This window comes from Prionailurus bengalensis, chromosome A2 (assembly GCF_016509475.1).
Source record: "Prionailurus bengalensis isolate Pbe53 chromosome A2, Fcat_Pben_1.1_paternal_pri, whole genome shotgun sequence".
NCBI classification, from domain to species: Eukaryota; Metazoa; Chordata; class Mammalia; order Carnivora; family Felidae; genus Prionailurus; species Prionailurus bengalensis.
In genome coordinates, this window is record NC_057348.1 from 17,275,376 (window position 1) to 17,302,286 (window position 26,911).

The following is a 26,911-nucleotide window of genomic DNA, read 5'->3' on the forward strand; positions in this document are numbered from 1 at the left end:
CTAGGAAGATAATCCCTAAGACAAATTAATGCTATATATGTATGTGTAATGACTTTCCAAGTTTTACTATGAAGAGAATAGCTGTAAGCAATTAATTATATAGTTCTAATATACCTCTCATTGTTTTATTGTTACAGGTTAGGAAAGGCCCACAAAACAATACAATTTCTATATTCACCAAGAACAAAACACACATGAATGCTTAATCCAAAGAACTTTCTTTTCCTTACGTGCAGGCAGCTAATTGCTTAGGTTCTGAAAATGAGTAAGGAAGTGGGGTATTCAGAATCAGAAAATCTGAGTTCTCCCAATTGTCAAATGTGACTCTGAGCGCTTACACGGACACAGTATTTACCTTTATCTACAAAACAGGGGTGTGACACACACCTCCACTATCCACTAGAGCAAGCTTTATGACACACAATGGTTATGATGCAAATAAGTGTTTCTGTAACCTATAAAAACTTACCAAGTTATGTAGTATTAAGACTTTTTTCATTTTAGAGGAAAAGAACACTAGTTTCCTCAAGTGTGTCCTTTTCAACTGTTCTGAACCTGAACATGTAATTATAATTAATAACACTGATACTGAGACACTTCCAAATATAAAAATAATTTAACACAATCAATGTAATGAAGATTGACCTTCAAAGAAGAGCTATATACTTATTCTGTTCCAGCTTCTATTTATTCAAAACATTTAGGAACTGCATTCAGAAATGTTAAAGGCATGCAGAGAAGTCTCAATATTAGAGTCATATTTTGTGGTTTTGGGAAAAAATATAGCTCCACATGGATCATCTACCCTTTTAAATTGGCTCCTAAAGATGTATATATGTCTAAATGCCATACAAAGACACACATACATAAAATCACACCTATCCTTAAAAAATGATAATGTATAATTATTGAGAGCAGGCAACAGATCCAAGTAAGACCACAAGATTCTGAGAAAGGGCACCATCCATCACTTAAGCGTAAGTTATATATATAACTTTCCAATGAAAATACCTTAAAGAAGCTAACTATTTGGAGGGGTAAGTTCTGGAACATAAATTAAAAAATAAAAAGCCAGATAAAAATCAGGCTGACATGAAACAGTCACACTTCATAAGGAATCAATAAATAAAATATCTAGGACTAGTTATTTCCAACCACACTCCAATGATGTCAAACGGTTTTGGTAAAAATAACAGGGAAGATGCTGAGGAGAGTGTTTTCTTGAAATGTTTATACATGAAAAGCCTAATGTTAAAAATATTTCCTACTGGGGCACCTAGCTTGTTCAGTCGGTACAGCATGTGACTCTTCATCTCAGGGTCATCAGTTCAAGCCCCACATTGGTTATTAGAGCACACTCACACACACACACAAAAAAATCATATTAAAATGAAGCCATTACTAAAGATTTTATTTTTAAGTAATCTCTATGCCCAACATGGGGATCAAACTTACAACCCCGAGATCAAGAGTTGCAGGCTCTACCGACTGGGCCAACCAGGCACCCCTAGTGTTTCAAAATCATGTAATGAATGCCAGTATTTTATAATTATTAAATATTTAACTATTTGCCCATCTGAATCATAACTGATTCTAAATGAATTAAGTCTAAGCTTACAAAATTTTACACCCCCAAGTTACAACACAACTTAGTTTCCATCCCTAAACTGCTTTAAAGAACACATTCCAGGGGAGCCTGAGTGGCTCAGTCAGTTAAGCGTCCGACTCTTGGTTTCAGCTCAAGTTATCATACATAACAGTTCATGGGTTCAAGCCCCAATTCAGACTCTGACAGTGTGGAACCTGCTTGGGATTCTCACTCACTCCCTCGCTCTCTGACCTGCCCCCACTCGCATGCACAAAGTCTGTCTCTGTCTCTCTCTCAATAAATAAATAAACTTAAGAAAGAAAAAAAAGAACACATTCCAAAGTTAAAATCACTTTCCATCTTCCTTCATCCATCTGACAATGATTAGTGACAAGAGGGACTTGGGCAGAAAGGCATAAGATAACTTCAAGAAGTTCTCCCACACCTAAGTATCTTATTCACAGGTATACATGGCCCACTCACCAGTTATAATCAAACCATGATGCATAACTAGGAATAATAATGTGATTGGTCTGCTCTGTCACATTATCTTCTCCTGGGTCAAGTGAACGACTCTGATCACCTTTGCTAGGATCTTCGTCTTCCTATAGAAAAGAAGCCAGAGTTGAGAGAAACAGAGAACTACAGAGAGATATGTAACAGCTTTCAAACTTCTGATATTAGGGCATAAAATGAGGCCAGTTGATCCAATTTCAAGGATTAGAAAAACAAATTTCAAATAAAAACAACCCTTCACAGTTTTAAGGTACCTTCACAAGATTCCCAGATGACACAGATTTTATTCCTTGCTTTTACAGATGAGGGAATCAACTCAGAGAAGACTCCAAACTTTTCTCACAATAGCTTGCTTCTTGCTTGTCCAGTTTTATCTAATCCTGGGGTCACATATCTAGCTCTCAAGTGATTTATAAGGAGGTGACTCAAAGACCCTAATGAGGCATAATGACAAGCTTTCCCCTATCCCAAAGATTCATCAGTAAGTATCTGCTAGCAACTACATGCACCTTATTCATTCCTCACAGTAACAGCAGCGATTACTACTACTTTTGTGGGTGAGAAAATGATGCACAGAGCTATTAAGTTATAAACAGGGTAGGGGTGCCTGAGTGGCTCAGTCGGTTGAGCATCCGACTTCGGCTCAGGTCATGATCTCACGGTTCGTGAGTTCAAGCCCCACATCGGGCTCTATGCTGACAGCTCGGGGCCTGGAGCCTGCTTCGGATTCTGTGTCTCCCTCTCTCTCTGCTGCTCCCCTGCTCACACTCTGTCTGTCTCTCAAAAACAAGTAAAGATTAAAAAAAAAAAAATTAAAAAAAAAATAAATAAACAGGGTAGGTAGAATTCCAGAAATCCCGGATAGAGGGCCTACACTCTTAATCATTTTCACTAATAAAAGTCAGCTCTGATTTTTATCCAATTTAAAGAGGTTTTAACTAATGATTCCACCTGAAAACCTGGCCAGGCTAATACAATAATTTAAAAATCACTGCTGTGGGTCAAAACACAAGAACATTTCTTATGCTTCCAATAAAAAATAGTAATAATTACTTCTAAATAATATCATGTAATACAAAGTTTGTATTCAAATGGTTCCAATTAACCCAAAAATGCCCTTTATACATTTTTGTCCCCAAATCAGAACCTAATCAAGAAATCCGTATTAAGTGACATTTGCATCTCTTCAGTTACCTTTAATCCCTGCCTCCCTCTGGGGGTGTATTTAATGAAATTCAAAGGTTTTAAAACTCCAGACCACACGACTTGTACAATGTTTAACAATTTCTATTTATCTTATTGATTCTTCATAATTAACTTGCAATTAAACATTTTTATCAAAAATATTACAGGAAGTAAGTTTTTTGACACTCAGATGTTTTCCAATTTTGTACAGTTAAATCTACAACCTTTCATCTGTGTTTTTACTGTTTTTATTCTTATGAAATTCTTTCCTATTAAAAACCAGTTCTACACTTTAATTTCTATCTTTAACTTCATTCAGTGTAAATATCTGTGCGGCATTATTTGAAGTGAGGATCTAGTATTACTGCCTAGAAACTTAAGACAGTAATTTCCTTAAGATCAATGAGTATAGAAAAAAGGTAATGTTTGAAAGCCCCAAGGAACTCTGGTTGTTACTTAAATGATGGTGAAACAAGTATGCTAATATTGATGACAAAAGTAAAAAATGTTATTTCCCAAATCAGGGGAGCTAGTAAAAAATATGCACATGGTTAAAGTGGTTTTGAAATGAAGGTTTCACAAACTCAATTAGAACACAAAATATATCCTTTATTCAGGAGAGAATGGCACTGCAATTAATAAAGGCCAAGAGGGTGCACCGGGGTGGCTCAGTCAGTTAAGCCTCCGACTTGGGCTCAGGTCATGATCTCACCATTCATGAGTTCAAGCCCAGTGTCAGGCTCTGTGCTGACAGCTCGGAGCCTGGAGCCTGGAGCCTGGAGCCTGGAGCCTGGAGCCTGCTTCAGATTCTGTCCCTCTCTCTCTCTGCCCCTCCCCTGGGTGGCTCAGTCGGTTGAGCGTCCAACTGCAGCTCAGGTCATAATCTCACGGCTCGTGGGTTCAAGCCCGGCACTGGGCTCTGTGCTGAGTGCTCAGACCCTGCTTCGGATCTGTGCCTGCTTCGGATTCTGTGTCCCCTTCTCTCTCTGCCCCTCCCCCGCTCATGCTCTGTCTGTCTCTCAAAGGTGAATAAAGATTAAAAAAAAAAACTTTTTTCTTGATAAAAAAATAAATAAATAAAGGCCAACAGTCTATGGTTTAATTATCTGAGTAAGGAAACGCACGGGATGGCATCGTGGGACGAGGTGTTACAGTAAATACGTCTAACAAGTTTTGGGTTCAGTTATACAACAGACTTAGCCTTGGTTTCAAAATGTCCCCTGCCCCTGGCATAAACAAAATCTCCTATGCCCAATTGTTTGGCTTTTTATTTGGGTCTCTTTCATTACCACATAAGAGTATTTACACAAAATGATGACATATTTTTATAAATGTAACATTTGTTAATGATTTTAAGTAGTTGGTTAACTGAAGAAGTCTGATTTAAAAAAGAAAATCATAGAGGTGCCTGGCTAGCTCAGTCAGTATAACATGCAACTCTTGATGTCAGGGTTATGAGTTCAAGGCCCACACTGGATAAGGGATAACTTAAAATTAAAATCTTAAAAAAAAAAAAATTAAAATCATAAGGACAATTCAGATGAAGAGCCTTACACAGAGGAGTTTCTTGAAATACTTTTCAGGGCAATCCTGTCATAAATACGTTCATTCCTTGAATGTATAAAAACACTAAATGTCAATTTGGGGGATTTCTCTGACTCAATGAAAAAGAACTATCCATTTTCAGCAAAGGAAGAAAGTTATTTCAGAGAGATTAGGGATTAGTTACACTTATTAATAACACAAACGACAGTTTGAATGAACAATGGGCCATCTACTAAAAAGAAAAGTAAAATCCTGCCTTAAATCCAACACCTTTCAACAGCATAATTATTGATATATCTCCACCGTAGAACTGATCAAACAGGAAGCAGCTGACTGTAATGGCTCCAAAAAGGTTAAGAGCATGATCAAAAGCTGTACTGGCTGTGGACTGAAATTGTACTGATATAAATGGAAGGGAGAAAATCAAGGCAAGGTATGGTCCCTGCTCACCTGTACCATCGGATAACACCTGGAACACTGCATTCAGCTCTGATTACCACCTTGCAACCAGAGCTATAATGGAATCGGAAATTAGCATAGGAGAGACACTTCATGAGAAGATAGAAATTTCCTTTTGAAAAATCTTAGGAGTCAAGAAAGACAAATTATTTCAGAGATGGGTTGAAAACAAAAAATTAGAAGGGCCTCAAAATTGAGTATTTCTATGGCACTTTCAATCAGTGTTTCTACTGCTCCATACATTGAACCCTTAGATAGCTACTTTTACACCAGGCGTAATTAAATTGTTACCTTTCCTCCTGTTGTGACTGTTTCTTCATCCTGCTCATCTGCAAAATCAAAATATACAATTATGTAAAAATCAGGTATATATGCTCTTTGGATTACTTGGAAACTTCAAGATAATTTTTAAAACTTTATATAATTATTACTAGAGAGGGAAAAGGAAAGAAATAAAACATTATTAAAGCAAACCCACCTCTAATAATTCAGTAAAGTGGTACTGTACACAGAAGCACAAAGATGAATAGAGCTTCAAGCATTAAATAATTAAAAATTTCCAACAACAGGGAATTTATAATTAATTACTGCTTAGGCTACTAATCTCAGTTATGATCTTGCTAATAAAAGGTAAGGGACTTGATTAGGACTCTAGCCACTTGAGATTTAATGAAACAAAGTAATGACATTTTGGATCTCAGAGGAAATGAGTTAAGAAATGAGGAGTAAAGAAAAGAGGTGAGAATCAATCACTACAAAGTCCTGGTAAGAGGGTTAATACCTTCTGAGGATAGAAGACTCCAAAACCTAAATGCCGGCCTTGCAAAAGAACAGGAATAAACCCAAGTATAATTTAAACCAGGCAGCTGATTTCCAGAGCAAAAAGTAAAAGTGCCAGTGTGGACATCTGTTTATATATTAACTATTGCTGCGTTTACATGACAATGGCAAAGTTGATTAACTGTGACAGAGACCATATAGCTTATACTGTATAAAATACTAGCTGGCCCTTTCCAGATAAGTATGCCAACATCTACATTAGAGAATATAAAAAGATCAGTAATACATGAACAGTTAGTACTCAAACGTTCAACCATATTCTATAGAATGCCTCTACTATGTGTCCAAATGCCAAGGACACAATGAAAAACAAGAAAAGGTCCCTGTCTTCATTGAGTTTACACCCCAGTTGGGAGTGGCAGACTAGAGAGAAAATACACAAAAAGATTCCAGATGATGAAAGCTGGTATACAGAGAAAAACAAATTAATATATTTTAGAGAGGGATTGGGTGGGTGAACCCTTCTAAATAAAGAGGGAAGCGTCTCTGAAAAGGTAACATTTTAGCTGAAACATAAGGGAAGGACAAAAGCATTCCAGGGACAGGAAGCAGCCTGATCAAAGAGCCTCAGGTGGGGACGAACCTGACACCTTCACAAATCTGAAAGGTCACTATGAGCTTTGAAGGCTGGGAGAAATGAGCACAAGAGCAGAGTGCAGTGACACAAAGCACTGGCACTAAAGTTAGACCTAGACCGGAGTCTGTGCTCTGCCGCTTAATAGCTTTATGTTTGGAAACATTACCGAACCCCTCTAGGCTCATTTCCTCATTAATAACACAGGACTGGGGCACTTGGGTGACTCAGTCAGTTAAGTATCGAACTTCAGCTCAGGTCATGATCTCATTGCCTGGGACTTTGAGCTCCGTATCGGGCTCTGTGCCGACAGCTCAGAGCCTGGAGCGTGCTTCAGATTCTGTGTCTCCCTCTCTCTCTGCCCCTCCCCTACTCAAGCTCTGTTGGTCTCTCTCTCTCTCTCAAAAATAAACAAACATTAAAAAATTATTTCTTTAAAAAAACATAACACAAGACTAACATGGTTTTACAATGAAATGTGAACATATGTAGAATGATACCTGGCAGGTACTTAGGCAAAACAGAGATGGGCACTGTTGTTTGATTTCTAAGTTAGACAAACAACTGCTAGCAGGAATAGGAGATTCACCATGTGGTAAATAACTTATGGTCACCCAGTTCTGCACAGGGACTACTTTTTTCCTAGGAAGTGACTAACAGTTCTAAATAAAGTTGTCAAAATGAATTTTTTGTTCTTTGGATCTTGGTAAACCCCATGATAACCAAATTTTCACTAGATGGTGGTAACACAACTTAATGATCTCTCTCTGGTCAAAACACACCATTTAAATTTAGTTTGACAGGGGCGCCTGGGTGGCTCAGTTGGTTAAGCTTCCAACTTCGGCTCAGGTCATGAGCTCACGGTTCATGGGATCAAGCCCTGCTCTGTGCTGATAGCCCAGAGCCTGGAGCCTGCTTTGAATTCTGTGTCTCCCTCTCTCTCTCCCCCTCCCCTGCTCAAGCGCTCGCTCTCACTCGTGCGCTCTCAAAAATAATAAACATTAAATACAAAATTTTAAATAAATAAAATAAAAATATATTTAGTTTAACAGATTTCTGTCCCAGAGGTAGTCTTGGTACCCAAAGGAAATTCACTTCTGCTAATACTAAAGTAGGAGGGCCACCTGCTTATGGATTCCTAAACAGTACTCGTAAATGTTCTCTTCCTCCTTCTAGATGTGGACAATCACACTCTCACCTCAGCCCCTGGAATCTGGACCTTTCAGTGGTCTCAAGGAAGGAAGGAAAGAAGGAAGGAAGGGAGGGAGGGAGGGAGGGAGGAAGGAAGGGAGCGAGGGAGGAAGGAAGGGAGCGAGGGAGGAAGGGAGGGAGGGAGGGAGGGAGGGAGGGAGGGAGGGAGGGAGGAAGGAAGGAAGGAAGGAAGGAAGGAAGGAAAGGAGGACTGGGGATATTTAGCTAGGTGACATGTAAGGCAGAAAATGGACCAGTTAAAACAATAAACAACTCTGTGAAGAGGAATTCCCAGTTGATGAATCAGTTACCCTTGGCACATGGTTCAGGTTATATCTAATGCAGAAAGCCAGATGATTAAGTGATACGTGGAAAAGCCTGTTGGTTCCTAGATGAGAGGCCAGGACAACAATTTAAAATTCCACAGACTCTAGCTCCCCAGCTGCGATGAGCAGCATCTTCAGCCATAACACCCCTGCTGTTTAGAACTCGAGCCATTCACAAACACAAAGAGCTCTTATACCCAGCACTGAAAGTTTTAAAATCTTTTTTTTTTTCAACGTTTATTTATTTTTTGGGGGACAGAGAGAGACAGAGCATGAACAGGGGAGGGGCAGAGAGAGAGGGAGACACAGAATCGGAAACAGGCTCCAGGCTCCGAGCCATCAGCCCAGAGCCTGACGTGGGGCTCGAACTCACGGACCGCGAGATCGTGACCCGGGCTGAAGTCGGACGCTTAACCGACTGCGCCACCCAGGCGCCCCAGAAAGTTTTAGATCCAATTGAAACTTCTATCCAGTTCTTAAAACTGGCTTCAATTTGACTACTTTGATAAAGTCCATTAAAAAAACACTCTCGGGGCGCCTGGGTGGCTCAGTCGGTTAAGCGTCCGACTTCGGCTCAGGTCATGATCTCACAGTCTGTGAGTTTGAGCCCTGCTTCGGATTCTGTGTCTCCCTCTCACTCTGACCCTCCCCTATTCATGCTCTGTCTCTCTCTGTCTCAAAAATAAATAAACGTTAAAAAAAAACTTAAAAAAAAAAAAAACCACTCTCATAGTAGCTCCCATTTTTAAAAGGACAATTGTCTACACTCATAAAACTACAGATTGATTCCTTTTTAGGATATATAATTAAAAAACAGAAACTATCAGGGCGCCTGGATGGCCCAGTGGGTTGAGCATCCAAGCCTTGATTTCGGCTCAAGTTATGGTCCCAGGGTCATGGGGTCAAGGTAAGCGTGGGCTTGTGCTAAGCGTGGAGCCTGCTTAAAATTCTTGTGTGCTCTCTCTCCCTCCCTTCCTCTCCCAAGCTCCCTAAAATAAAGGTAAAATAAAATAAAATGGGTAATTAAAAAAAAAAATAGAAACTATAATTCTATTTAACAAACTGTCCCAGTAAAGAGTATCCAGTCTTAACAATCATTTACTCTGTCACATTACAGAAAACATTAAAAGTCTATGTATAGCTAGTTTTGTTTTCTTGCCCTTTGATTCAGTGGACAAGTACCAGTTGTGGAATAGACAAGCTTATAGAAAATGGAAATTATTAAAAAAAAAAAAAAAATTAAAAAAAAAAAAAAAAAAAAGAAAGGGGCCCCTGGGTGGCGCAGTCGGTTAAGCGTCCGACTTCAGCCAGGTCACGATCTCGCGGTCTGTGAGTTCGAGCCCTGCGTCGGGCTCTGGGCTGATGGCTCGGAGCCTGGAGCCTGTTTCCGATTCTGTGTCTCCCTCTCTCTCTCTCTGCCCCTCCCCCGTTCATGCTCTGTCTCTCTCTATCCCAAAAAATAAAATAAACGTTGAAAAAAAAATTAAAAAAAAAAAAAAAGAAAATGGAAATTATTAATAGTTATTAATATTCTATTAAGAATGTTAAAAGACAATTAAGATAGAAATGTTTTGACAGCATTTGTTTCATTTGTTGACCTAACACCAACTTTACATAAACTGTCATCAAGATAATTTTCTATTTCTACTTCTGACATCAAAATTGGACCTGATGTTCAATGATAGGCTTTAAGCCAGAAAAGGATGATATAGTGAAATGAAGTAAAAAACAAAAAAACAAAAAAACAAAAAACAAAAAACCCTCACTACCTACTAGCTGCCATCAAGAATCTCTACAATTTATTTGAAATACAGAATTCACTTAGTGAAAAGATAAAGAAACTGAAGTTTCATTTTCCACATAAGGAGACCTCAAAAACCCCTTTCAGGTGTAAAATTCCCTAAAGTCAAAAATTCAGTATAAATTTGTAAATATATAAATTATATAAATCCTGAAAACACTAGGTTCTCCCTTAATTTTTACAAGTGAACAGAGAAACTGAGATCCATATACAATTCTCAAAAACAAAGACGTTTACAACCACCTCTACTTTTTTTAAGTGGAACAAGTGACTACGTTCCTCTCTCCCACCCTCCAGCACATCCAAGGACCATGATGTCCTCATAAAAATGTACTCTATAATTTGTAAATACTACTATGAATGGATGATAGGATTCTCATTTTATACTATTTAGCCAACTAGAAGAAATACTTTAGGAAATAGAAGTATTTAAGAGTCAACAGACTTAAAAAAAAAAGGCAATAGACTTTTGCTCTAAAGATGCAAAAATCAAATCAGTAAAGAGTAGAAAAAAATGATCACAGGAATTTAAATTTCCTAATATGGCAGCAAACCAAACTAACAGTGGTGCTAGGGTGACCATGGTCACTGTCTGCGCTGGAAAGCATAGCAACTGGAAGCAACATCTCTCAGGAAAGGGAGAATCATTAGAGGAGCTGAATCAATAAGAGAGACAACAACACAGAAGAGAGACAACAACACAGAAGTGTACAGATTGTTTGGTTTTTACCTAGATCTGCCACAGTTCCTCCTTTAACAGGTGTATTTTCACTATCTTTCTTTGGGTTCACTAGAAAGAAAAAAAAGAGTCATGATTTAGGGGGAAAGTTCTACTTTTTTAAAAGAAGAAAAAATAAAAGATGATTAAAAAGTACATGAATCTCATTGCAAACCACCACCATCCAGTGTTCACCTTCATGAAAAACTATAAATCTGATGAAAAAAATACTAACACTTAATAAAAGACTGCCATTTTGCAACTAATTACCCAAGCATCAATTTTTTCATGATAAAAGTACACAATACACAAATATAGAGAGCAAAACCTGAAAAGAACCTTTCAATCCCTTCCCCCAAAGTATTTTTTATTACATTTTCTGTCTGTTTGTGGATTCCCATTTTTGTGCCATTCATTTAGGTAAATCAACTCAGGGAGAACTGATACCTATTATATATCTCTGTAAACTTCAAAACCTGTATGAGGGGTTTAGGGGCTCCTGAGTGGCTTGGTCAATTAAACATCTGACTTTTGGTTTCGGCTCAGGTCACGATCTCACAGTCATAGGATCAAGCCCTATGTCCCACTCCATGCTGAGCGTGGAGCCTGTTTGAGCTTCTCTCCCTCACTCTTTGACCCTTCCTGTTCATATTTTCTTTCTCTCAAGGTAAATAAATAAACCTAAAAAAACCCACAAAACCTGTATGAGGGGTTTAAATCTTACAGCTCTGTTATCCATACTGTGCTTCTTCCTTAGCATTCTACCCATGTCATTCAACTGTGTGCCTATATGACCATTCCATGTTAAGTGTTTTTAGTTACATTTATAGTTAAATTATATACAACTATTTCATTTAAATGAAATGAAATGAATCCACTGTGTCCATGGATGGGTCATACATAAGGTAACCAGCCCTATATTGATGGCAACTGTTGTTTATTTTCAATTTTTCACTATAACATAATCCATATCCTCTTACATTCTTTTTTTTTTTTTTTTTTTTTTGAGAGAGAGACAGAGTATGAGCGGGGGAGGAGCAGAGAGAGAGAGAGAGAGAGGGAGACACAAAATCTGAAGCAGGCTCCAGGCTCCGAGCTGTCAGCACAGAGATCAATGCGGGACTTGAACTCACAAGCTGTGAGATCATGACCTGAGCCAAAGTCAGACGCCCAACTGAGCCATCCAGGTGCCCCATCTTACATTCATCTCTAACCGTGGCTATAATTACTTAAAATGGGCTCTGAAATTAAAACTGCTACTGCACATACACATTAAAATTGAACAAATAAATTGTGTTAAGTGGCTTCATTAATTTATACTTCTACCAACAGCATCTGAAAATACCCACTTTCTCAAAACATCAGTACTCTGTGAATCATCTATTTTCTAAGTCTGGAAAAGCTAATAGATGAAAAGTGTTACTTTAATAATTTATAATATCCTTGATTAAGAGAGGTTGAGCATCTTTCCACACATTTAATGGCCCTGAAATTTGATAAAATTACCAGTACATAAATACTTCGCCCTTAAATACAAATCAAAAACACATTGAGATACCACCTCACACCGGTGAGAGTGGCTAACATTAACAACTCAGGCAACAAGAGATGTAGGCTAGGATGTGGAGAAAGAGGAATCCTTTTGCACTGTTGGTGGGAATGCAAACTGGTGCAGCCACTCTGGAAAACAGTGTAGAGGTTCCTCAAAAGGTTAAAAATAGAACTACCCTACAACACAGCAATTGCGCTATTAGGTATTTATCCAAAGGATACGGGTGTTGATTGAAAGGGGTACATGCACCCCAATGTTTTTTGCCAGTGCTATTGACAACAGCCAAAGTATGGAAAGAGACAAAATGTCCATCGACTGATAAATGAACAAGATGTGGTGTAGGGGCGCCTGGGTGGATCAGTTAAGCGTCTGACTTCAGCTCAGATCTGATCTCACCATTCTTGAGTTCGAGCCCTGTGTCGGGTTTTGTGCTGACAGCTCAGAGACTGAAGCCCACTTCAGATTCTGTGTCTCCCTCTCTCTCTGACCATCCCCCACTTGCATTCTAGGTCTCTTTCTCAAAAATAAACATTTAAAAAATTTAAAAAAAAGACATCACACACATACACACACACACACACAGAGGAATATTACTAGGAGCTCAAAAAGAACGAAATCTTATCATTTGCAACAACATGGATAGAACTAGAGTATACTAAGCTAAGCAGAATATGTCAGAGAAAGATATATGATTTCACTCATATATAGAATTTAAGAAACAAAACAGATGAACCTAGGGGAAAGGAAGCAAAAATAAGATAAAAACAGAGAGGTAGACTCTTAAATACAAAGAAAAAACGGGGCTGCTGGCAGGGTGTTGGGTGGGGGTATGGCCTAAATTGGTGATGGGCATTAAAGAGGGCACTTGTTAGGATGAGCACTGGGTATTATATGTCAGTGATAAATCTCTAAATTCTATTCCTGAAATCATTAACACTATATGTTAACTAATTTGGGATTTAAATTTTAAAAATAAATAAATAATAAAGTAGGTCTTCCAGTGGGGAGGTGAGGAATACAAATTTAGGGTTCGAATTCTTTGTTAAATGACTAATGAATATTTCATCTAAGGCTAACACTAGCATTAAGTACATCAACATTTGGAAGTTTACTTAAATAATTTTGTTTTTATATTTGGAACTTGAATCCACCTGAAGCTTAAATTCTTATTTATGACACAAAAAAGAATACAAAATTTTTCCAGATGTATTTATGCAACCGTTTGGTCTTTTCTCACAAACTGGCACTGCGAAAGTCACAGTAAATTAAATTTATAAACAAATATGGATCTACAGTTGAACCAACCATTCTACTCCACTAAGGGATTCAGCCATTCCTGTGTCGAAATCATACACTATTCATTATTACAGGTTTATAGTTTAGACAGTTATCTATTAAGACTACCACCACCTTCTTAGTTTTTTTATTTAAAATAAATATTTCGGGGGTGCCTGGCTGGCTTAGTCCAAAGAACATGCAACTCTTGGTCTGGGGGTTGTGAGTTTGAGCTCCATGTTGGCTGCAGAGATTACTTAAATAAATAAACTTAAAAAAATAAAATAAAATAACGAAGGGTGCCTGGGTAGCTTAGTCAGTTATGCGCCCAACTTTGGCTCAGGTCATGATCTCACAGGTTTGAGGGTTAAAGCCCCGCATCAGGCTCTGTGCTGACAGACTAAGCCTGGAGCCTAGAGCCTGCTTCAGATTGTCTCCTCTCTCTCTCTCTCTCTCTCTCTCTCTCACCCTTCCCTTGTTCAAAAAATCATAATGGCAGACTTATGCCCAACCACATCAACAATTCTGTTACATTTTAGTGGGCTTCATATTCTAATTAAAAACAGAAAATGTGGGGACATTTGGGTGGCTCAGTCAGTTGATCGACCAACTCTTGATTTCGGCCCAGGTCACGATCTCACGGTTCCTGGAATGGAGTCCCACGATGGGCTCTGAGGTGATAGTAAAGAGCATGCTTGGGATTCTCTCTCCCTCTCCCTCTCTCTCTGCCCCTCCCCCACTCACTCTTTAGGCATGCAGCATGCACACGCTCTCTCTCAAAATAAATAAATTTGAAAAAGAATGTGGTGAGAACAGACTTTCTAAAAAATAATAAACAGATTTTAAAAATGTGTTTTTTTAGGAGAATAAAAACAAGACTCAACAATATCCTGTTTAAAAGTGATATACTTTACATAATCAAAATGAAACTAACAGGATGGAAGAGAGATGTAAGTCAGAAATCTAAAGTGTAAGAACAGGGGCACCTGGGTGACTCAAGCATATGACTCTTGATTTCGGCTTAGGTCATGATCTCACCATTAGATCAAGGCCCACATAGGGCGCCGCGCTGACAGTGTAAAGCCTGCTTGGGTTTCTCTCTCTCCCTTCTCTCTGCCCCTCCCCCATGCGCACACAGGAGAAGGACAGAGAGAAATAACTAAACCTTAAAATAAGTATTTATTCATAAATAAATAATAAATTTTAAATAAATAAACTTTAAAAACTAAAGCGTAAGAACAAAGCTATGTAATTTACAGAACTGCTATATTGGAGTTGAGTACATGAGGACTAATACAAAAAATGTAGAAGTAAAGAACAGTGTGGTTTGATGAGCTTTATTATTACCAGAGAACCTGGCCTTCAAGACAAGCACTACAATGGCACCTAGAGACACACAACACAAGAGTCAGTTCATCAGGAGGACATGATGGTACTAAATGTATATGCCCTTAAGTAACAGAGCTTCAAAGTATATGAAAATACGTAAGAGAAAAAAAATTCACAGGAATCAGAGACAAAAACAGACAAACCCACAAATACAGTTAACTAACATCCTACTCCCAATAACTGATTTAAATAGATTAAAATGTACATGGATAAGTGCTCCACCTTCTCATATGTATATTCATTCTACTAGGATTTAAGAACAATTTTTTTGTTTTTAATGTTTTTATTTATGTTTGAGACAGAGAGAAACAGAGCATGAGCAGGGGACAGGCAGAGAGAGAGGGAGACACAGAATCCGAAGCAGGCTCCAGACTCTGAGCCGTCAGCAGAGAGACCGACGCGGGGCTCGAACTCACAGACTATGAGATCACGACCTGAGCTGAGGTCGGACACTTAACTGACTGAGCTGCCCAGGCGCCCCAAGAACCATTAATTTTAAAGTATTGCTGGGGCGCCTGGGTGGCGCAGTCAGTTAAGCGTCCGACTTCAGCCAGGTCACGATCTCATGGTCCAGGAGTTCGAGCCCCGCGTCAGGCTTTGGGCTGATGGCTCAGAGCCTGGAGCCTGTTTCCGATTCTGTGTCTCCCTCTCTCTCTGCCCCTCCCCCGTTCATGCTCTGTCTCTCTCTGTCCCAAAAATAAATAAACGTTGAAAAAAAATTTTTTTTGTAATAAAGTATTGCTAAATTTAGAGAACTTTTTAGTCACAGTGTTTTTCTCAATAAGCAGCAAAAGTACACCAAAAGACTGTGAACCAGGTAATTTCATAAACATTTTGACCTTGAAAGTTGGTAACCAGGGACACAGAGCAAGAAATGATTCATTCCAAAGCACTGCTAAGAATGATTAAATCACACTAATACTCTCATACTCTAGACAGAATACAAACCATTTTTTGGAAGTACCACTTCCTCTATGTTGGGTACTGGTGTTGGGTCTTCCATGTCCTTGGTAAGATCTTCTTGCTCATCTTCCTCTTTCTGACTTCTGCGCTTCCCATAAAGACTAGCTTGGCTAAAACACACAAGGTATGTAAATATGTAAATAAGAATGACTATAGCTACTCCTAGCAGACAATTTCAAAGGCTTTACCTCATTGTTATAATCTATGCTCAGAATTGCTTTAAAAGACAAATAGAAATTAAAAAAAAAAAGTAGGCACATTCCCAAATTACATCTAACCAGCCAAATGGAAAATAAAGGTTATTGGGCATAAGAAATGAGTACAGAAATCCTACGATACAAATTGCAGACAGCATCCTAAAGGGTTTTAAATTAGTGTAATAAAAGAACATCTCCTAAGGATATACGGCACATACTTTATCTCACATCATAAACAATCACTCACATAAGAAATTTTCTCAAAGATACGTACAACCATATTTTCCTAGCTCTTTGTATCATCCAAATATCAGGAACTGCAAAGTAAAATCATCTAGGATGGTACTGTTGTTTTTTTTTTTGTAAAAATTGCTATTGCTCTTTCTTTAGTTTATTTCAAAACTAACATATTCCAGAAAGCAGATTAGGGTTCAGACAAGAATGGAATATTTCCTTACCTTGAGGAATTACACAGGATACAAGACAGAAATTATCATCAACCTCCAATAACATAATGTGTACCAACACAGAGAAATAAAAATATATTTTTTATAATAAAAGATAATTAAATATTCCAAGAAAATAAGAGTTAATCAGGATTGAAGGGACAGTTAAGCTAACTTGGAACTCTAACAATTCACCAAAAAGTAGGCAATATTTCAGGATGATGAATGCAGGCATAAAGATATTAAGAAAAGAAATAACCTGTTCTGGGGAGGAATAAGCAGGAACCCTGAGCACACTGGCAAGTGAGAAGCAGTGGAGAAAGAAGTGATGGGAACACACAGTGGGCCAGCACGAGTCCTCACACTGCTGAGAGAGTGAGCAAAGTTCTCTTCTAAGAAGGAAAAGATACTGGAATAGATTAGAATCAGGTATATAGGCAAAAATATTTTTAAAAATTTTAAGGGGCGCCTGGGTGGCGCAGTTGGTTAAGCGCCGACTTCAGCCAGGTCACGATCTCGCGGTCCGTGAGTTCGAGCCCCGCATCGGGCTCCGGGCTGATGGCTCAGAGCCTGGAGCCTGTTTCCCATTCTGTGTCTCCCTCTCTCACTGCCCCTCCCCCGTTCATGCTCTGTCTCTCTCTGTCCCAAAAATAAATAAACGTTGGAAAAAAAAAATTAAAAAAAAATTTTAATAAAAACTCCATGAGAATTGTTTAAAAGTGTATGAACCTAAAGGTGGCAGGGAGATAAAATATGTTTAAAAAAAAAAAAAGGAAGAAAAGAAGCAGGGAAGATCAATAAAACAAACATTAGGAAAATAAATGTCAGTGTTTTTTTGTTAAAGGGAACTTACAATGAAACTCAAATTCCTGCTCATGAGGGGACAGATGTATTCAGTTGAAGGACATACATACATCTATCTGGAGACTCAATTTGGTGGGCTTTACACTCAGAGGGGAGGATCACTGTGAGACTCCTAGACACCATGTCTTGGTTTGGTGACCACTGGTGTCCTGGCACTGCACCTCAGCCCTTAAGTGGGAAGAAGGGTACATCGATTTCAGGCCCAGGAACACCTGGCAAGGTTGTGTGGCTTTCTTCACAGGGCTATCAGGGAGCTATGAATTCTCTGCACATCAACCATAAGGTTCAGATTAGAGATTTAAGAAATAAGGTTACTCTCATAATAGCTAAAGAAAAATCTATTTTTGTGAGTTTTTTATATCACAGTATATTTGACAAAATGACAAAACTTAGACCTTTTTCACATCCCTAAAAGCTTCCAGGCATAGTTAACAATGGTTCAGATAACCCTACCCTTCAAGAAATAACATGATTCAAGGCATGTTCTGGGCATAAAGAAACGCTAATTTAGCCACACAGTAAGAGGAAGCTAGTGGAAAGAAGATACAAAATATATCTTTACAGTCCAGTCAACAGCCAAAAATTTAACCAATTTATAGTCACATGAAAGCATAAATTTTGCAAGCTGTCATTTTCTAAGACTAAAATTATTTTGAGCCAGACAAGCCTGAAATTAAGTATCTACTTAATATATAAATGTTAAGTATTATCTGCCATTTATTAAGTATCTATTTCAGGCCAAAACCTGCACAGAGGCTTTAAAGTCTCACTTAATCCCCAAAACAACTTATTCAACAGAAACCAAAATCCCCACTCAAGCAAGATTTACTAAGTACAAATGTGATGCCCTGAACAAGGCACTACGTTGAACATGAAATGGACATAGGTTCATTTCCTCTAGGAGTCATTCTGATCACAAATAGGACAGGTGGTAAAATGAGAGACACTAATTTCTTGGTGAAATTAGTGAATATATAATTTCTTAAATTCCTTACCAGCCACATTGCTCAATATACAATTAGATACAGAAAAAAGACTGTATTCAAGGTGCCAACATCAGATGGCCATCTTACAAAGGAGATGAAGAAAGGGGAAGGAAGAGAGAGGGGAAGAGGAAAAGGAAAGAAAGACGAAGAGCCAAACAATCTACCCTCAGACCTTGATGGTGATAGAATTTAGTTGAAAGGATACAGGAACAGGAAGCTGAGCGTCCAGCTTTGAATCCTGACTCTAAGCAAAAATCTCTATGTGACCTTGGAAAAGTCACCTCTCTACCCTGAACCTCAATCCCTGCTTCCTAAGATAAAAATGTTTATGATACTTCAAAGATCCCTTTCAGTTTTAAGATTCTGTACATGGTTTCCACTCTCACTAAGCTGTGAACCAAAGCTCCAATCCAGAAGCCCAAGGTTTATTGCCTTCCCACAGCTACCCCAGAGAGAGACAAATAGATTCTCTCTGAAATCATGGAATTGGAGTGGCTATATTTTAAATACAAATTAGATATCATAGTATATTTTCTGTGGAATATAAAGTTAAATAAGTGTGTGTGTGTGTGTGTGTGTGTGTGTGTGTGTGTGTATGACGCACTATTATCCAGCCATAAAAAAAAAGGAAATTCTGTTACTTGGGACACCAGGAATGGACCTTGAGGTCATTTTGCTAAGTTAAAATAACTATGAGAAAAATAAATACCATATGATCTCTCTTATATGTGGAATCTAGGAAAAAAAATCATAGAGGGAATACACTGGTGTTGCCAAAGGCAAGGGGTGTGGAGAATGGGTGAAGCTGGTGAAAAAGTATAAACTTCCAGTTATAAAATAAATAAATCCTGGGGGTGTAATATACAGTATAGTGGCTGCAGTTAACACTATATTGTGTATCTGGAAGTTGCTAAAAGAGTAAATCTTAAAAGTTCTCATCACAAGAAAAAATTCTAACTATGTGTGGTGTTGGATGTTAATTAGACTATGATTATGTCACTGTACAGATCTCTTTGAACACAAGGTGCCTTAGCGTAAATACAACGTAAGATGGCCATCAGATGACATCTGACAAGATGAGCTGCCAAAGTCAGCCAACTTCCAGTATAAATGTAAGTCAGCCAACTTCCCTTGAGCAAAACTTCCAGTATAAATGTAAAAATGTGGAACATCCTTTAGAGTTTGTTTTAATGCCTTCTGAGTCACGCTGCAGTTCTTACCCTTTCTTTCCACTTTTCTTCCGGGATTCTGTGGGTGTTGGAGGTGGAGGGGAAGGCGAATGTTTCCTCTTTCGAGCATTAGCTGATGCTTTCCTATCTCTTCTCTCTGGACTTCTGACTGGCTAGGAAGAAGTAAATGGAAATGAATATCAGCCAGCTTTTCGGACTCCTCCATTTCAACAAACCTTTGCCCAAGGTGGGTTTTCACCTAGCTCAGAGCAATTGAAAGGAACATCATTAAGAGTCTTGGACCACCCACAGTCAAGACTTTCTCTGACCCTCCAGGTGATGCAGCACCAATGGAAATATCAAAAACATCCCCCAAGTATTCAAACTATGCTACAAAACAGACATGCCCAAATCCTGCACAACTAAAATATGTTCCTGTTCACATTATTTCCAGATGGGAAAAGCACTTTCAACAACTACTGAAGAATATGAAACATATGCTATTAGATTAATAATATACAAAGACTGGTGAATAATCTTGTGGAAATGTCTCTGAAACTGCTCCTGACACATCAGTAAAAGGAATATGAGAAAATTTTATGACATAAAAGATGTTAAATAAGATTGCAATTTATGATTTAAAAGCCAACCTACAGAAGTACAAATATCTCGGGGCGCCTGGGTGGCGCAGTCGGTTAAGCGTCCGACTTCAGCCAGGTCACGATCTCGCGGTCCGTGAGTTCGAGCCCCGCGTCAGGCTCTGGGCTGATGGCTCGAAGCCTGGAGCCTGTTTCTGATGCTGTGTCTCCCTCTCTCTCTGCCCCTCCCCCGTTCATGCTCTGTTTCCCTCTGTCCCAAAAATAAATAAAAAAAGTTGAAAAAAAAAATTAAAAAAAAAAAAAAAAAAAAAGAAGTACAAATATCTCTATTTGCAGCTGGCATGATCTTATACATAGATAAGCCTAAGGAATCTCGAAAACACTTTCAGAGCTAAAGAGTTCAGCAGGTGCAGGATACACATATCAATATACAAAAGTCAACCGTAGATGATAACTATGGATTTCATAAAACAGACAATAAAGAGTTAACACCTAAAATGACCCAAAGTACTATATTTGAGGTGCAAAAAATAAAAATAAAAAAACCAGAGATTAAAACATCAATTAAACATTATCTCTGGTACCATCACACTTCTTACAACTATCTGCTTCCTTTCAGAAGCTCTGTAGCATCAAATGGAAATCTGAGTCATTGTACAGAGCTATACAAGAAGCTTTAGAAAAAATCTAAACTGCACACACTGTACAGTAAGTCTGAAGCTAAACATTAAAAAAAAATTTTTTTAATGTTTATTTATTTTTGAGAGAGAGGGAGAGACAGAGAGAGCACAGCAGGGGAGGGTCAGAAAAAGGGAGACACAGAATCAGAAGCAGGCTCCAGGCTCTGAGCTGTCAGCACAGAGCCCGACGCGGGGCTTGAACTCACGAACTATGAGATCATGACCTGAGCTGAAGTCAGACATTTAAATGACTGAGCCACCCAGGTTTTTAAAATTTATTTATTTATTTTAGAGAGGAGACAGAAAGAGAATACCAAGCAGGCTCCGCACTGTCAGCACAGCCCAATGCAGGACTCAAGCTCACAAAGTGTGACATCATGACCTGAGCCAAAACCAAGAGCCAGACGCTTAACCAAATGAGCCACCCAGACACTCCTGAAGTTAAATTTTTAAAAAGAGCTATTAACGTTTTCTCGTTTTTTTAATTTTAGATAGAGAAAGACAGCACAACTGGGGGAAAGGGGCAAAGGGAGAGAGAATCTTAAGCAACCTCCGTGCTCAGTGCAGAGTCTGACACAGGGCTCAATCCTACGACCCTGGGATCATGACCTGAACCAAAATCAAGAGTCAGATGCTCAATCACAAGAGCCACCCAGGCACCCCTTAACATTTAAGTAGGTTCCACGTCCAACGTGGGTCTTGAACTCGTGACCCTAAGATCAAGAGTTGTTTGCTCTATCAACGTAGTCAGCCTGGTGCCCGCCCCTAAAAATACAGATTAAATCAATTTTGGGGCACCTGGATGGCTCAGAAGGTTGAGCATCCAACTTCAGCACAGGTCATGATCTCGCAGTTGGGGAGTTCGAGCCCCGCGTCAGGCTCTGTGCTGACAGCTCAGAGCCTGGAGCCTGCTTCAGATTCTGTGTCTCCCTCTCTCTCTGCTCCTTCCCCGCTCATGCTCTGTCTCTCAAAAATGAATAAATGTTTAAAAAAAATTCTTTTTAAATCGATTTTTACAGAATCTCCCTAAAAATAAGTGAATAAATTAATAAATAAACCATCTAAATCTGAACAGAAATGGCTATGGGCAGACCTGTTTAATAATGTGATGTAGAAATGAGACTATTCCTAGTGACAAAAAAGACTTGGTTGGAAATACAGTAAAACAAATATGTAAGCATATGGGGGGAGGGGGCGCTAAATAAAAAAAATAAGATTTAAGTCAAATTCCAAAGCAAGTAAGGACAAATTAAAAATCAAAGGCTATGAAAACGTCCCGGTTTCTTTTAAGTAGGCTTCATGCCCACTGCAGAGCCCAACGTGGGTCTTCAATTCACAACCGTGAGATCCAGACCTGATCTGAGATCAAGTGTCAGACACTTAAATGACTCAGCCACCCAGGCACCTCGAAAAAGACCCACTTTTAAAAAATTTTTCTTAAAAATAAAAAAATACACACAGCATGACAAAGAGTTTTAGTAAGAAAGTGTCAGCTGAAAAGAGATATGAAAAAACTGTACATTCTAAGTGAACAGTTAAAAGTATTTCTGTCTCAACAATTTTTCAAAGAAATAAAATACAAAACAAAAAGCAAAAACTTTATGCGTCCCCAGTAAAAGGGAATGAGAATCTTACCAAAGCGGGTCATCAGCCAACAGACCAACACATCCAAACCTTCTTCTCAGAACCCCCTCCCTCTCGTGACGCATCTACCTCCCAAGTTGTGGCTTCTCAAGAATCATGGATAAATATTAGGTGGTTGGGCTTCTTAACACTTTAAAGAGTAATAAATCTCACATCCTCCCACCTTAAAAAAGGGCTGAACCATACCTTTGAGACCTTGAAGGCCTATACTTTGTACTACCTACTGTGTATGTATATGGCAACAAAGCTATTCAAAACTACTAAGACAAAACCAATTTTCCCTTGAAAAATCAACACCTAAATTAAATTATCCCGTGATAATATTTGGTTCACAAAATTAAAACTCAGATCTAGAAAGGAAAATCAACTACACTAGGGGCGCCTGGCTGCCTCAGTTGGTAGAGCATGCGACTCCTGATGTTGGGGTTACATTCAAGCCCTGTGCTGGGTGTAGAGATTACACAGAAAAATCAGCTGGAATGCTGCCACACTGCATGCGTCACTTGAAATCTCAATGACCCTTTGAGACTTCCTTGCCCCTTTTGTGGGAATGCCAGCTCCTGAGACGGCTGTATGGCCATTTGGTAACTTTTTATATAATATACCTGATACACCTTGGGCTGTATGTGAGAGTTTATTAGTGAAAATCTGACAACAATGAGGCCCAGAGAAGAAACAGCTAGAGGAGAAAAACGGTACCAAACCAAATACCTCTTCATTCTTTGTTGAAATTCGCTGACGAAAACTCACAGGCTTCCTGTTCTCATCCACCTCATAGTCCTCCTCATTCATCCATTCATTGAAAACATCAGTATCCAAAATCCATCTTGCATGAACCTAAAACCACAATGAAGCATGTGTATCTATATAAATAATAAATCACTACAGTTTGTATAAAGTATTCAAAACAAAAGAAGCTAACTTCTTATTCTCAAAGCCTCAACTGCATAGAAGAGTTTAAAAACATGAGACCATTAAAGACCTGTGAATGGCAACTTAACCATTTCTAATTTTTATTTCATGTTACTGAGTATAGTAAGAAAGCATCATTGGTTTTGCATAGACTGAGATTTTTTTTTTAAATTTTTTTAATGTTTATTTACTTTTGAGAGAGAGAGAGAGAGAGACAGACAGACAGACAGACAGACAGAGGGGGAGGGACAAAGACAGACTGGGACATAGAATCAGAAGCAGGCTCCAGGCTCTGAGCTGTCAGCAGAGCCGGACACGGGGCTCAAACTCACGAGCCATGAGATCATGACCTGAGCCAAAGTTGGATGCTTAACTGACTGAGCCCCCCAGGTGCCCCTGAAGTTTTGATAACTAAGACCCTTATATTTGATAATCACGTCATTGTTATTTCAGCTTTATTCAGTTATAACTGAAAAATAAAATTGTAAGATATTCAAGGTGTACATTATGGTGATTTGATATGCATATACACTGAGAAAGGATCCTCCCATCTATTAATTAACATATCCATCACCTTACATACTTATCTTCCTTGTGTGTGAGAACATTTTAAGTTCTATTCTCTTAGCAAATTCCAATTATACAATAGTGTTATCAACTATAGTCACCATGTTTTACCTTAGAACTTAGAACTTCCATATAAAACTTCCATAGAACTTAGAACTTCCATATAAAAGCACTATCATGCAGTATTTACTGTTCTCTGTTTGGCTTATTTCACTAATCATGTCATCTTTATCTTGATGAAAACCACTGATAAAAATTCAACAGCAATAGGCCAAAGCTAGCCATTGCTCTAGGCATGAAGGATGTCTTTATGTTTATGCATTCGACAAAATTCTAAGGAATGACGAAAGAGAACATTTACAGAGCGTCAAGTACACAGGTGCTTTCTGGAAACCTTTCAGGAATAGCCAAGGTAGGGGAGCGGGTGGAGAAGTGAAAATCAGAGTCAGGATTCTTACAAGCCCTTTACATGGCAACTTCTCTTGTTTTGTTAATGTTTTTGAGTAAGAATTAATAAAATGATGGGTTTTCTGAATGTTATATACATACAGATATTTAAACCACAGACCTAGCTTATAACAGGAATTATCCAATACAATTTCTCATAGGGAGTACACTGGAAATTGGGACTAGACAATTCTTCCCTGTGTAGACAAATGCAAAATAATTTCAGCATGAAAATAATTAAATTAAATAAGTTACTGACCACTGAAAAACGAGAACTCCATAAATCCATACTGGTAACAAATAAGGGGAGAGGAAGGGCTCTTGCTTATAGAACTCTGAAAGCCAACTGGTAAATGTGGAGGAAGGGCTGGAATAGAAAATTATCACTGTGCAATCATCAAAGAAAAGACTGGCTCAGGCAAGAATTTCAAGTTGATGCTAAATCTGGGTGACGAATGGAGAATTTTGATGGGAAGCAGGGTATCTGTATGGTCTAAAAGAATCTCTTACAGATTGCTTATAAATTGCAAGTGAAAAAAAAAAAAAAAAAAAAAAGAAAGGAACTATACAGTGGATCCATCACAGCACACCTTAACTGGGTGATCAGTGTCACCACCCAGTAACAGATGGACAAGCCATGCCTCCCAGTATGACGCCCTGAGAAGGACACAACATCACTTATGCAATATTCTGGCTAGAATACAGAACCTGATTTAACCATTAAAAAAGATCACAAATGCCAAATGAGAAATATTCTTTTCAAATTCAAAAATGTCTTAGGAGGCAAGGAAATACCAGGATAATGTTTCAGGTTAAAGGGAATGAAAGAGACAGGATATTTTACTGTAACAGCTGATATTAAACAGTATTCTGTAGCAGAAAAAAATGCTACAAAAAACTTTTTTGGGTCAAGTGACAAAATTGGAATACAGACAGTAATGTATTGTGGCAACATTAAATTTTACTGAATTTGACAACCGCAATGTGCTCATGTAGGAGAATCTCGTATTCTTAGGAAACACAAACATGTCTTAAAGACCTGTGATATATGCATCTTTATCTCAAAAGGTTATGAATAAAAAATAAAAACACACAGAAAAGAAGTGATAGGTCAGAATGGGAGTAAAATGTAAAAAATAGGCAAATCTGGATAAGGAGTGTACAGGTATGCCACCTACTATTCTTACTCTTGCAATTTAAGTTTGAAAATATTTCCAAATAAAAGGGTTTCAAAAAAAGACTAAATTGTTAATCCCAGCTTCCTCATATGAAATCTGAAGCTTTAAGTCTTTCTGAACGTCACACAACTCAAACTAGGTTGAATCAGGTGTAACATCTAATATTTTTAAGTGTTCAGCATACCACATAAAACAGCCAATAGAAACTATGTATAATTACCATTTCTCATGGAAAGTGAGATTTCCCTGCAAAAATAACTGATTCCAGGACTGGGATATAGAACTGCAAGAAGAGGTTGGAAATTCTTTTTGTCCCAGAAAATAGGAAATATGCAAAAATGAATCGAATAATACCAAAAAGTCACAGGAGGCAGCTTAAAGGAGTTCCCACTGGCCAAATTCTGGACCATTCATCACAGTGAAGAATGGCAATAATGTCACTGCTCCACGACTGCATAGTGAGACTATAGATACGTGTAGAGGGAGAAAAGAAAGCTCATTACCATGTAAAATGTCAGTAACAAGCATAGAATGGACAGAGTGAGAAAACCACTAGTAGTAACTAATTCAATCAGGCAGGAATTACTTACGAGTGAGCAAACTTAGGGATACAAATTGGATGAAGAAAAGGATATTTATATAATGTCAAAGTACTTCTGCATATTTTTAATTTCAAGAAGAAAAATGGTAATGTTACAGTGGGAAAACCAGGCAGATAATACCTTAACAATGAGCCATAATGGGAAAAATCAAAACACATGCCCCTGATGTGACACACTGAGACCAGAATACCACTGAAGTAGTTTTGCAGCCAAAAATGCATAGCCTGAATATAATAACGAGAAAATATCCATATAAATTCAGATTCAGACATTCTAAAAACACACACACACACAAATCTAGCTTATACATTTCAAAACTGCTAGTGTCATGGAAGAAAACGGCTGAAACTTCAACATTAAAGTAGACTAAAAAGATCTAACAACTACATGCAATGTGTGATCCTGAACCGGATCCTGGATCAGGGAAGAGACTCAGTATAAAGCTTACTCTACCGGGGTACCTGGGTGGCTCAGTTGGTTAAGGGTCCAACTTCAGCTCAGGTCATGATCTAACAGTCTGTGAGTTCGAGCCCTGTGTCGGGCTCTGTGCTGACAGCTCGGAGCCCGGAGCCTGCTTTGGATTCTGTGTCTCCCTCTTTCTCTCCCCTCCCCTGCTCATGCTCTGTCTCAAAAATAAATAAAAATATTAAAATAAATTTAAAAAAAAATTTACTCTATCAACGGGACATTTGGTGCAA

At 38.4% G+C, this 26,911-nt stretch overlaps 1 protein-coding gene across 4 annotated transcripts in view; it reads right to left on the reverse strand.

Moving 5' to 3' along the window:
* SMARCC1 (SWI/SNF related, matrix associated, actin dependent regulator of chromatin subfamily c member 1) overlaps positions 1-26,911 on the reverse strand; it is a 177,755-nt gene that overhangs the window by 100,272 nt on the left and 50,572 nt on the right. For all 4 annotated transcript variants that reach the window (XM_043587288.1, XM_043587289.1, XM_043587290.1 and 1 more), the window contains exons 9-14: positions 23,219-23,344; positions 19,636-19,757; positions 15,908-16,032; positions 10,756-10,815; positions 5,585-5,622; positions 2,072-2,193 (exon numbers count right to left, since the gene is read on the reverse strand). In XM_043587288.1, coding sequence (XP_043443223.1) covers positions 2,072-2,193; positions 5,585-5,622; positions 10,756-10,815; positions 15,908-16,032; positions 19,636-19,757; positions 23,219-23,344 — 593 coding nt within the window. The remainder of the gene's footprint in view (positions 1-2,071; positions 2,194-5,584; positions 5,623-10,755; positions 10,816-15,907; positions 16,033-19,635; positions 19,758-23,218; positions 23,345-26,911) is intronic.